General features: G+C 42.6%; 2 protein-coding genes across 2 annotated transcripts in view; both read left to right on the top strand.

The window, feature by feature from the left end:
• The first annotated feature begins 3,952 nt into the window (after positions 1-3,952).
• LOC119336669 (MADS-box transcription factor ANR1-like) lies at positions 3,953-4,901 on the top strand. The gene is made up of 2 exons (XM_037608733.1): positions 3,953-4,234; positions 4,812-4,901. Exons 1-2 carry the CDS (start codon positions 3,953-3,955, stop codon positions 4,899-4,901), a joined length of 372 nt encoding a protein of 123 aa, XP_037464630.1.
• Positions 4,902-8,220: 3,319 nt separating this feature from the next.
• Positions 8,221-13,011, top strand: part of LOC119341270 (MADS-box transcription factor 25-like) — a 25,873-nt gene continuing 21,082 nt past the window's right edge. Inside the window, exons 1-2 of the mRNA XM_037613152.1 lie at positions 8,221-8,402; positions 8,507-8,588. Of these exons, the coding sequence (XP_037469049.1) occupies positions 8,221-8,402; positions 8,507-8,588 (264 nt within the window). The remainder of the gene's footprint in view (positions 8,403-8,506; positions 8,589-13,011) is intronic.

Below are 13,011 nucleotides of genomic sequence, written 5' to 3'. Positions count from 1 at the left end.
GGGAAGAGGAGGAGGGCGAGGGAGAGTGAGAGCGGTGCGGCAGCTGCGTGGCTTCGTCCGGGGCGTTCCAGGAGACGAGGAGGAAGCAGGAGGTGGCCAGCAGGGGGGGAGGTGGCGCGCGCGCGTGCCGGCGAGCGTCGGGCACACGCCCGTCCTCCTGGCAGAGGAGGAAGGCGACAGGGGAGGGGGGGCCAGGCGGGCTGGGCCGCCTCCTGGCTGGGCCGGCCTGCTGCTGCTGGGCTGCGCAGGGGAGGGGAGGCCCAGGTAAGCCCCTCCTCCTTTTATTTTTGTTTTCTAATTTTTCTGACATTTGTTTTGATTTGATAAATATATTAAATCATTTAATTTTATTATGCCAATTTTTGCAGGGGCTAATGGTATTATTCCAGAGCTCTTGTATAATTGGCATAATTTTTGGACCATATTTCATATATATAGAAATATATCTCCAATGCAAATATTTATCGAATTAATCCAAATGGCCAAAATAAATGTCCATGAGCTCCTAAAAATATTGTTTTGATTTTTATCTCTGTCCAATATTTTTAGAGGGCATCATGAGCATTTTCTTGGACCCTTTTGGAGAAATTTTTATTTGGGTCATTTTCAAAAATGATTCTGAGGGTTCCAGCAATCCTCATTTCAAATTTAAATAAAATTTAAACATGATGCACAAATGACCAGCTAGTCTAGGTCATACCAGACTAGGGATGTGACAAATTGCCTGGTAGGGCTAATACGAATAGGTTTGGACCTATCCAGGACACTTTTTTTTATGTATGATCAAATGATAATTTGGCAATGGATATTCTATATACCTTACAAATGAATGTGTGCAGCCCCTACCCTGCCTGGGTGGATGGCTTCCTCTTTGGGCTACCTCTGATGGGCTCATCACGCATGTGTGGAAGGATTTTTCAATCCATCATATGACTAAAGATATTCTCGACTAGGAATTATCAATCCGTACTCTACAAGTAAAGTGTCTCAGTACTTGTGACCCTACCTATAATATGTCTATGATTTTGTTCAGTCAAAAGAATAAGATGCACATATATCCTAATATGTAGTGTTTTCAGGCACTCGGTTGTTCTATTTCTGTCTAAACTTCTGTCCTTATCACTTGTTATATTAGTGTGCTAATTAATTTTGGGGCAAAATAATCAAGTGGCGAAATTATCTCGAGTAGTTAGCTTGCACTCTATGAAGTCGTGAGAATTTGATGTGTTTGCTAGGTGCAGCTCTGACACCTAAGAGCATTTACAGTCGGACTTGACAAATCCGGCCCCTCAAACGCCCGCGGATGCGTCTGGGCACGGGCGCGGGCGCATCCGCACGGGCCCTCATATTTCCTTCCGTGCATCCCCATATTTCAGATCCAGACTCTTAAATCCATGCAAATACATGCACGTCGATCCTGTAACACAATGTCACACGTAAATAGCAATTGTTGGTATGAAGCATACATAGCGTTTACATAAAATTTATTTGAAGTGCCAAACTCAAGCATTGCCTCCTTGGTTGCCATTGTGGATCCACATGTGCTTCACAAGATCATTGAGTAGCTGTGTATGCACCTGCTGATTTCGAAGATTCTGATGCATCTGCAGAAAGTTCATAAGCTGAGCCGCATCTTGATTTTTCCAGGATTTCAACTTGTTCTCCATGTGCTTCGAAATCATGGGTTTGGGCTACACCATCACCGTCATCCTCGACAATCATATTGTGCAGAATAACACAACATGTCATTAGCTGCCACAAAGTTTCCGATTCCCACATCATTGTAGCGCTCCGCACAATTCCCCAACGAGCTTGAAGCACACCAAATGCCCTCTCCATGTCTTTCCTAGCCGCTTCCTACATTGTTGCAAAGTGGTTCTGTTTATTGCCACGTGGCTCGGATATGGTCTTCACAAACGCCTCCCACTTAGAATAGATACCACCGGCAAGATAGTACACCATGTTGTAGTCCCGGCCGTTGACGATGTAGTTGCACGACAGTGATTCCCCATTGCAAAGCCTCCTGAATACCGGAGATTGTTGAAGAACGTTGATGTCGTTGTGAGAACCGGGCATTCCAAAGAAAGCATGCCAAATCCATAAGTCATGTGATGCCACCACTTCTAGTATGATGGTGGCCTCTCTGGTGTGACCTTGATACATTCCCCGCAGACCTTTGGGGCAGTTTTTCCATTGCCAATGCATGCAATCAATTGATCCCAGCATACCTGGAAACCCCCTTGCCTCTCCAATAGCCAACAACTTCTCCGTGTCCCGTGAATTTGGTTCTTTGAGATACTCCGGTCCAAACATCTCAACCATGGCGCGAGAGCAAATTTGACAGTAGTCTTGAGGCACGTGCTCTCCCCCATCCCGACCATCTCACCAACGGCGTTTGCAGCAGTACATAGTGCAAGCACCCTCAGAGCAGCCGTGCACTTCTGCTTGACCGAGAAAGAGAGTTGACCGCAACAATCCCTTCTCAGCTTGAAGTAGTCGTCGTGTGCCTCCACTCCCTCCACAATGCGCAAAAACAATGGTTTCCGCATGCGAAAACGACGATGAAACCATGGATCATCCGGGAAAGCAGGTGTGGGAGCAAAGTAGTCATTGAGCAGTAGCTTTGCTCCGGACACTCTGTCCCGGTTGATCACTCTTCTCCCTTTGATTGAGCCCTTGAAGTTGAGAATATGCTCCATTTGCCGGTCCATTCCCTTGTGCATGCTCATGAGCATGATCATGTCCACTTCTTCGTCCGAATCTGATGAATCAAAGAACTCATCTTGAATCATTTGGTCAAGCTTCGTCGGTCCATACTCCTCATCCGACGAAGCATCGGAATCCATCATTTACCTAACAAAATCACAACAATTCCGGTTGGTCAATGTGTCGAACACATCAAGCGCAAGGTGGATCTGGAGAGTTTTCGGACGTACCACGACGGCGTCCGGGCCGGCGACAACGTCCCCCGCGGCGAGGACGGGAGCGCTCTTTCGGAGCTAGCGGCGGAGAGCCATGGAACGGCTACGGAGCAGGCGCGACGGCGGAGCTGCGAGCCGGACGGGCGGAGGAGGAAGAACAGAGGAGAGAGCAAATGGATCCGGCAGCTGGGGGGGGGGATGGATTTGGTGCAATTTGGGGTGGGGTGGGGTTGTCGGGTCCGACATGCCGGGCCCGCCCGGGCGGCCCCATATCCGCCCCATATTTGGGTTGGATATGGGGGGAGGGGGTGCCGGTCAGTCCGGGCGTTTGAGAGGCCCATCTGAGTCAAAAAATCGTGATCGGGCAGCAACCGGACGGCCTGCCCGGGTGTATGAGGCGGGTTTGAGAGGTCCGGTTGTAGATGCTCTAATCTCAAAAAACAAATCCACCGCAAGTTAATTACTTGGTATGTAGAACTTGTAATTCTTTATTGAACACTACATTGCTGTCAATATTGACGGATATATTATTGGTCAAAACCTTAATGCTTAATGGCTCAAAATAGGCCTTATGTTTTGAAACGGATGGAGTTGCCCGACATATATAACTTGTGATTTCTTTAAGGAATTTGTACAGCTGGTGACAAAGTGGTGCTACTTGCACATGGGCAGGAATCAAATCGAATCGAATCAGCTACAATTTTTGTGCGGATCCGGAGCTAACCTGTGAAAGCTAATACCAGGCGTGACGTTTACCGGATTCCAATACCTCGTACGGTGCACACAGGAAACACCCATTTGCAAGAAAAATATTGTTGCCCTTGCACAGGTTCCAGAGATGGCAACAAGTTGCATGATAAATTCAGTTCATTCACAGTCCTGCTCACACACAACCATCTACTAATTGGACCACTGGAGCGAAGATCTAGCTAGCTAGCTAGCAGATAATTACCCCGGCAAAAAAAAAAAACTAGTACATAATTAAGGAGTTGGGTGAATATATTCTTAATTAAGGAGATCGAAGAGCTATCATGGTGAGGGGCAAGATTGTGATTAGGAGGGTTGAGAACATGAGCAGAAGGCAGGTCACCTTCTCCAAGCGGCGTCGTGGTCTGCTGAAGAAAGCACGTGAGCTGGCCATCCTCTATAATGTCCAGGTCGGTGTAATCGTCTTCTCCTCCACTTGTCGCCTCTACGAGTATGCCAACTCCACCGCCGCCACCACCATGGGCACGGCCATGCCTTCCATCATTCAAAACTACCAATCTGCACAAGAGCAACATAAGCTCCTGAATCCAGTGTCACAAGTCATGGTATGCATTCATTCTTGTAACCTTTTTTACTCTTAACGCTCCAAAATACATGATGTTTTTTACATGTATACATGCAGTTTGGATGATGCAACTTTGACTGCTAATTCTATTGTAAATAAGTTGGTAACATTACATAATTATAAAAGAAACTTTCAGAAAAAAACGTAATGATGTTATGCTCATGTGTGACCCAGTAAATGTATATATTGATAGTCAAATTAGAGAGGCTTGATTCTTACTGTATGCATATACTTTTAGCACTACACCATAAGTCTAAAAAGAGTGTATTCGAAAAATACCCATAATAGTACATCTTCTTATTTTATTTGGACAAAAGTTGTCACACTCGTTTGTAACAGTTTACAGTAACTTAATGATAATAGAAAAGATGTATTTTTCTTTCTAGTTTTGGCAAGGGGAAATCGAGAAATTACAGCAGGAAATGCAGATGCTTCAAGAACATCATAGGTATAAGTTCTTAATTCAGTTCCTTCCACTGATACCTACATAATTTAAATAAGTTTGAGTAAAGACTAGAAAATGCATTCAAATCATCCTATTATTGTTTGACTTTCAGGAAGCTAATGTGGGAGAGATTATCAAACGTAGGAGTCAAAGACTTATGTTTAGTGGAAAATCAGCTGGAGAAGAGCTTACACCGTATTAGAGAAAAGAAGGTAGCTGAGCTCGCTCAGTTTGTTCTTATTTATGCCAATCATTGTACCCTCTTCCCTAATCACGACACTAACATTGTTTCATAGGAATGATAATAACTGTGTGTCTCCTGATACCTGTTTTAGGAACAAATTTCACCAACCATATTCTATAACTCAACGAGAAGGTTCACCAATATTTCTATCACATGCATGTGTAATTTTACTTTGTTTCCATTATCGTGTAAAGTTTACATCAATATATATTACAAAAAGTTGCATTTCATACGTGATAATTCAATAAAGCAACCTTCTAGGGATACATCTTTCATCAAGAGAATATTCGACTCTCCAGGAAATAAAGCTTATCCATGAACAGAACTTGGAATTATAGAACAAGGTAACTAAGTAGCTTGACTATGTATTCAAAATCTTTGTGGGGGTTGAGATTAATGGTGCAGCTTGATATTGGTTTCAGCTTTGTGTATTGAATGGCTCTTCTAAGGGTGCAACATATTATCCTCCAAGTCAGACTATATATTATATATATGAAAAGTATTAAAGATCACTAGTTCTGCCAATTATATATAACATGGCAGCTTGATATTGGTTTCAGCTTTGTGGTAGTTGAGTTCACAGTTTCATCAAAATGCAGAAGCTGGGAGTTGGACTTTTTTTAGAGTTGTATCGTCTTGATATGGCGCAAATAATCAATAAAATGAAGCTAATTAATACAGGCTTTCATTTGCAGGCGCGTGACATATTTGTGTTGGGTATTGATTCGTCATATATATGTGCACTTAAGTTGCAGAAAATTCTCCACTACTCTCATGTAGGAGTCTAGGCCGTGTCTCATTTCAAGTGTGGCTGATCATCCTGTAGAATAGGACCCCCGCATATAGTTAGCCTGTTCAAAATGTTTTCACCATGTTTGTATATTCTTTAAGTTTGGATTTATACGCATGAAGAACCTGAAGTATTTTTCAACTGCTGAGGCAAATCTTTTGCCTCTGTTTTTCAAAATAAATAAATAACTGATCAGCTAACTGGAGACTGGAATCTCTGCTGAGCTCTTATGTTTGCCTAGTCTGCTATTTGGCAAACTGGTTGTTTGCCGTGATCCCGTGGAGTAGAACTCGGCAAATACAAATGAACTCAGTAAAGACTGGTTTCCCAGTAGTTTGACATGGGAAAATTAAGATGTTCTAATTAATTAATTTAACTGGAGAAGCAAGAAAGCATAAGGGAGAATCAGTGCCTCCAGCTTTGTCCACTCATCCCAAAACACCTGAAGGTACATACAGTTGAACTGATGCAAGAGCAAAAAGAAAGAACGAAACCAGATCAGATCAGAGTGGTTGCATCATTAAGGACTACATACTAAAGATCAAGTGGTGCCATGACCAGAGCACCAAATCTGGAAGGAAATCATCTTTAGTCTAATCTAGTGCATTACTGGCTCTAATCGAGATTGGAACGCCGTCACTCACGTGGACTGCACATTTTTTGCATCGTGCTTTGTGGCCACTTTACTTACTAACCTTAAAACTGTCTTTTTTTGGATGAGCCAAGTGGAAAGCTAGCTAGTACATATGTGTGGTCATCAATCTAGCAACCTTAAACAACATGGTACTACTAGCTAACCTTTTATAACTTGGATGTTATCTTTAGCACCCAAATGCCAATGATCCTGCCACAACCACGTCAATAAGTACGGCTGCAATTATTATCTGTTAAAAATCACAACCAACAAACTTTTCCGAGGTATCTGAAATACAAACTTCAGACAATACACAATATTGTAATCACCATAAGTAAGAAATTGATTGAAAAGAAACTAAAATCTATCTAAATAGAGGTTTTGCTAACGTGGCCGAGTCGTACCAAAGGCGCAACCGGGTTTATTGGTTGTGGTAGATCTATGACTTCTTAATCTGTAATATTTGGAATCTTACACGTTAGTGCATCAGACGTGCGATAATGGCATCAAAAGTCGTACCTTGATTGTCGAGAAAAAATCATGCCATTTGTCGCTTTTCATATCGACCATGTTAATATACAATTGGACAGTCGTACCAAGATATAAGTACATAGTTATGAAGAAAGTGTACTACCCACATGTTACCTGGTAACATGCCGAGATACAATTTGATGGCTCCACCAAGATATGAGCACACCACTATATTTTATTTTGCGGGTATGAGCACACACCTTTCAAAAAATTAAATGTACCACTCACAGGTTATATGATAACGTGTCGAGATTCAATTGGATAGCTCTACCTAGATATAAGCACACAGCTCTCAAGAAAGTGTACCACTCACATACAGGGGCGGACACAGGATTTGGCCCAGGCCCTAGGCTAGGTACAGTACATATACAGTGCTGCTACAATATCCATGATGCTGTACTTAGTGCAGTTTTGTTTCTTCACGCCCAGGGCCCAGGCCCTCCCGGCCTGGGTCCTGGATCCGCCACTGCTCACATATACTCCCTCTGTCCCAAATTAAGTAACTCAACTTTGTACTAAACTACATTGCAGGATATGGACACACAGTTTTTTTGGAAAGTGTACACCCACATGCTACTTTGGTTTTGAAAAGTGTAAGAGGTATGAGCACACGGTTTTGAAGAAACCAGAAACCACTTCCCTCCTAACACGAAATGGGGCAGGTTCTACCAGTCCAACGGTCCAACCTCAGTTAGAAACAAATCTACAACTTTGAATAGGTACCTACCACGCGACTGCCAGACTATTTCAATGGTTCGAACAAGAAGAGGCTGGCTTGGTAGCTGACGCCATATTGTACGGCACAGGTTACGGCAACATGTCCGAAGCCAATAGGCCATCCTCGTACTCAAAATCTAAACTATGAACAGTCGCAACAATATTATATATTATGGACGTCCTTGTCGTAGCCACCGAGGAAAATAGTATGTAGTGGGCCATTATTAACCTAATTTACAATTAAAAGGGTATTTAGCGAGTTGTTTAAGCCTAGGTTAGTGTTGTCATCACATGGGGCCTCTCGATCCCTTTTGGTTTGCAGACCATTACAAGCAAGCCCAACAATACAAAAATAGCTAGCTGGATCAGGTAGAAGCTGGGGGGAAAGCTTCAACTAGCTAGATTAGACTTGTCGATTGTCACCCAGAAGAAACAATTAGCAGCCTCTACTTAGCTCCATTTCGATCGGTTCTTAATTACTTTCGTCTATCGGCCGGCCAGCCGGCAGGAGAGATCTAGAGAGGAGGAGGAGGAGGAGGAGGAGGAAGAAGAAGAAGAAGAGGAGGAGGAGGAGGAGGAGGAAGAAGAAGAAGAAGAAGAAGAAGATGGGGAGGGGGAAGATTGCGATTGAGAGGATCGACAACACAACGAACCGTCAGGTGACCTTCTCCAAGCGCCGCGGAGGGCTGATGAAGAAGGCCCGGGAGCTTGCCATCCTCTGTGATGCCGATCTCGCGCTCATCGTCTTCTCCAGCACGGGTCGCCTCTACGACTTCGCGAGCTCTAGGTATGTTAGTTAGACAATTTGTTCCTGCAACCTCCCAATACTCTACCAGTTACTAAATTTCATCCTCATAATTTTGATGTGTTTTATTGTTTTGTCTTCATCAGCGGAATGGAGGCAATACTAGAGCGGTACCAGGAGGCGAAAGAGGAGCACTGCGGAGTGTTGAATCCAACATCTGAGGCAAAGGTATGTAACTACGTATGCATAGTAGCTTTTCCATGCCACACATATATTTACCAAACAAAAGAAAGTGGTGAAACAAATAGCAATCAAGCTTGAATGATGATCTAGCAACATATGGTCTCTGATTATCCGCGTTTGAGTGGAATTTTGTCTTTTATTTCGTAATGTGTCAAACTATGCAATAAAAATGACTACATGCACCAACCGGTGCAGAACCCGGAGGTATTCTTCCTTTTCAGAAAAATAGCAATCAAGCTAGCAAAAGATGTATATATAGTCATTTCCGTGCACTAATTAACTGAAGTGGCTAATCATTCAGTTGAACAGTTAACACCTACCTGTTAGTAGTTGCGTACGTTAGTGACTCCTAACGAATCTAAATCTCTAATCAAAGTTTGTAACACAAACAAATTAGGGGATCACCATCTTTATTGATTAATTTAGTAGGTTAGGGTCTTGGTCAGGTGAATGATGCACATTTCTCCTAATGCTTCTTGGTCGCATGAATGATTGAATGATGCCAAATTGTAAGTGTGTCACATCTTTGCAGCTTCAATCTATCTAGGCCTTCATGGCCATCAACAGAAATGCCCGGGCCCAGAAATTTATAATGGCTAGTGGATGGGCCGAATATGCTATACAACTAATGATATTGGCATATGGTAGAGTAGTTAATGAAAACAAAGAATCACTAAATGCTCCTTCGTGGCTATCATATGCCAATATCATTAGTTGTATATAAGTAAACTATGGCTATCACATGACTATATAGATATTCAATCAATTTCTCTTCTAAATATCCCCTCATGGCTATCACATGACTCATCCATGGCCCGATGGGTTGTAACTTCATGCATGTTTTCTTTTCTCAAGTGTGACCCAAGCTACCTAAGATTGGGATATGCATGAAACTACAAATCATTCCTACAAATATCTATCTAGAAATATTGTAGAAAAATATCGACCACTAGAAAACCTCTAAAACATACTATCTATAGCTAGATTGTCCAACTTTGTCAGTAGGCTTCGCCACATTTTGTTCCATTCTTCATTTCAGGAAATATATGTATTGCTCTTCCCCATGTAGATATTTTTGGATAATCTTAGCTTTTGCTAAACGCCATGCATCATAAGATGCATAAGGACAACCTTATTACATTGCCTCATTACAAAGATATCAAACTTTTATCTTGTTGCCAAAAGGAGGGGAAGATAAAGGAAACATGGACCAACAAATATGAACATGCCAAACAAGATTACTCCAATCATCCATAAGCCCGCCACTGGCACACTATCACATCCATGACATAAACTCCCTAGTGGTTCAATCGGGCTTCTTTGGCAAGATCCATCGACTCTCTATGTTGCACCTTGTGCAATAAAGCATATGACTATGACCTATTGGTACACGAGAGTATCACCTGCATATAAGAATGAACTTCCTTTCTGTTAAACATGGCATCATTCTGCATGATCAAATAGACCAAAACATCATTGCAGGCCTAACAAAAAATGAGAGATCTTAAGATGTATAATCTCCTGTCAGGATTGAGGTCTAAGGACTAGAGAGAGGGGAGTTGAATAGTCAAATTAAACAATGCTACTCCAATTTTCAGGGTTGAGAGTTCTAGGGCAAGACAATGATGACTAGAGAACTAAAAGTACTTAGGGAATCTCCAATGGTGACCCCCAAAAACGGATGCAGTATTCGTCCGTGGACCGGTCCAGACTAGTTTGTGGACACTAATGCGGGAGCCGGCCATCCAACTATGTTCCCTAAGACCCTAACTGTCCGCTCCCTGTTTTTTCCAAGACCACAACACTCAAAATAACTAGATCGTGCCTCCGCTTGTTGCCAGGGGAAATTTGCTAAATAATGCATAAAAGTTGCTGCAAAAACATCTATAACTAATGGGAAGTGAATGTAAGCTTAAAATGAAAATAAAATAAAAATGGTATAGAAAGAAAAAATGAATTGTAGTTAAAAGAATGACATTTCCAACAAAAATGTGAATGTGAACTACATAGGTGTGCAAGTGACCAACACATATATTGTCAATACAAAATCTAATGCAAAAAATAAGTTATGAGTAACATGCATGAATTGATGATTTGGTGCTTGCATGCATGCATTGAGTACAAAAACAATGTAATTTATGACTTGCATGCATGAGGTGGTCATGTGGCACTTGCATGTCTAGGAAAAATAGCTAGTGGGTTATAGCTATTTAGGAATAGAAGATTATAGAAAATAGCACATCTCATCCAGGAATGACATGCAAATATCTCTAGTACAACAATAGTTCAAATGTAAATATTACATTTGAGACCGTATGTTGGACAAGTCTTTCGAATTCTTCGATTCCAAATCCAACGATACTAGAGTCAGAACCGGTGCATGTCATCCCACACATACCGCCCCTGAGCTTCATCCAATAAGGTATGTGCATGAATGGCCTTCCCTTAGTCCTGTAGTACATCGTGTAGAGAAAACATTGAGTGAATGAATGAAGTAACCAACATATAGAGAAACAGGAAGCAAAACTTACAGTTTCCACAGCTGACGAGCCCGATGGCCAAATTGTCTCCACTCATGGAACCGCACCGCAAAACTTCATGACAGAGTGCCGATGGTGTACCAATGATGTGATATCAACCTCACATTGCGTTCATGGATGATGTGCATCTCATATTGCGTGAAGTTCTTTAGCGGATGAGACGAAGCATGGACTCGCTGCCAAAAGATCGAGCCCCCTGAGTTCCTGCCAACGAAGTCAGCAGATATGGCCAACCACACATTGCACAAAAAATCATCCTCGATCACTGAGTACCCCTCCACCATGTTTATACTCTTGAAAACAACAAGAAGTTCAGAAAGAAAAGATCAATGACATTTCACCAAACACATGTCGGGCGTGGTGTCTTCCATGGATGTCGTCGGCAGGGGGCGGAGGGTACCTGGCCACGAAGGGATCTTGGGTGGACGGTGGCGTAGTACAATGAGGGAAAGCACCTTGGTGGGTGTGCGTCCTAGGATTCTTGGGAGGAGGCTATAGAGGCGGCTACGAATGAGGAGGATATAGATGCAAAGCAAGGGGGAGCAAGTGCGGAGTGGAAGAAAAGTGGACTGGGTGGGGGATTTGAGTGGGCTTGGGGTGTCAGAGTCCTACGTGGCCGCGGTCTGGACTCCCACAACGCCCCTGCTACGTCTTGAGCTAGCGTTGGTTTTCCCTGAAGAGGAGAGGGTGATGCAGCAAGTGTAGCGTAAGTATTTCCCTCAGTTTTTGAGAACCAAGGTATCAATCCAGTAGGAGGCTCCTCAAAAGTCACATGCACCTACACAAACAAACTGAGAACTCGCAACCAACGCAATAAAGGGGTTGTCAATCCCTTCTTGCGAAAGTGAGATCTGATAGAGATAGTATGATAAGATAAATATATTTTTGGTATTTTATAATATAGATGCAAGAAAGTAAAGATGCAAATAAAAGTATATTGAAAGCAAATATGATAAGAGATAGACCCGGGGGCCATAGGTTTCACTAGAGGCTTCTCTCGAGAGCATAAGTATTACGGTGGGTGAACAAATTACTGTCAAGCAATTGATAGAAAAGCGAATAATTATGATGTCATCTAGGCATGATCATGTATATATGCATCACATCCAAAACAAGTAGACCGACTCCTGCCTGCATCTACTACTATTACTCCACACATCGACCGCTATCCAGCATGCATCTAGAGTATTAAGTTCATAAGAACGGAGTAATGCATTAAGCAAGATGATATGCTGTAGAGGGATAAACTCATGCAATATGATATAAACCCCATCTTGTTATCCTCGATGGCAACAATACAATAGTGTCTTGCAACCCTTTCTGTCACTGGGTAAGAACACCGCAAGATTGAACCCAAAGCTAAGCACTTCTCCCATGGCAAGAAAGATCAATCTAGTAGGCCAAACCAAACCGATAATTCGAAGAGACTTCCAAAGATAACTCAATCATACATAAAAGAATTCAGAGAAGATTCAATTAATAACCATAGATAAATCTAATCATAAACTCACAATTCATCGGATCTTGACAAACACACCGTAAAAAGAGATTACATCGAATAGATCTCCACAAGAGAGGGGGAGAACATTGTATTGAGATCCAAAAAGAGAGAAGAAGCCATCTAGCTAATAACTATGGACCCGTAGGTCTGTGGTAAACTACTCACAACTCATAGGAGGGGCAAGAATGTTGATGTAGAGGCCCTCCATGGTCAATTCCCCCTCCGGCAAAGTGTCGGCGAAGGCTCCAAGATGGGATATCGCGGATACAGAAGGTTACAGTGGTGGAAATTGTGTTCCGTGGTGCCCCTGGATGTTTGCGGGGTCCGTAGTTATATATAGGAGGAAGAAGTACGTCGGTGGATGCCC

Source organism: Triticum dicoccoides, chromosome 7B, assembly GCF_002162155.2.
Source record: "Triticum dicoccoides isolate Atlit2015 ecotype Zavitan chromosome 7B, WEW_v2.0, whole genome shotgun sequence".
NCBI lineage: Eukaryota > Viridiplantae > Streptophyta > Magnoliopsida > Poales > Poaceae > Triticum > Triticum dicoccoides.
Note: the sequence above shows the minus strand (reverse complement) of the source record. Positions and strands in the feature narration are given on the sequence as shown.

What these genes read in the sequence shown, in the direction of transcription:
- LOC119336669 (XM_037608733.1), top strand. Translation starts at nt 3,953, where the DNA reads ATGGTGAGGGGCAAGATTGTGATTAGGAGGGTTGAGAACATGAGCAGA. An exon ending in ATCCAGTGTCACAAGTCATG is followed by an intron (nt 4,235 to 4,811) that starts GTATGCATTCAT and finishes TTTGACTTTCAG; the next exon opens with GAAGCTAATGTGGGAGAGAT.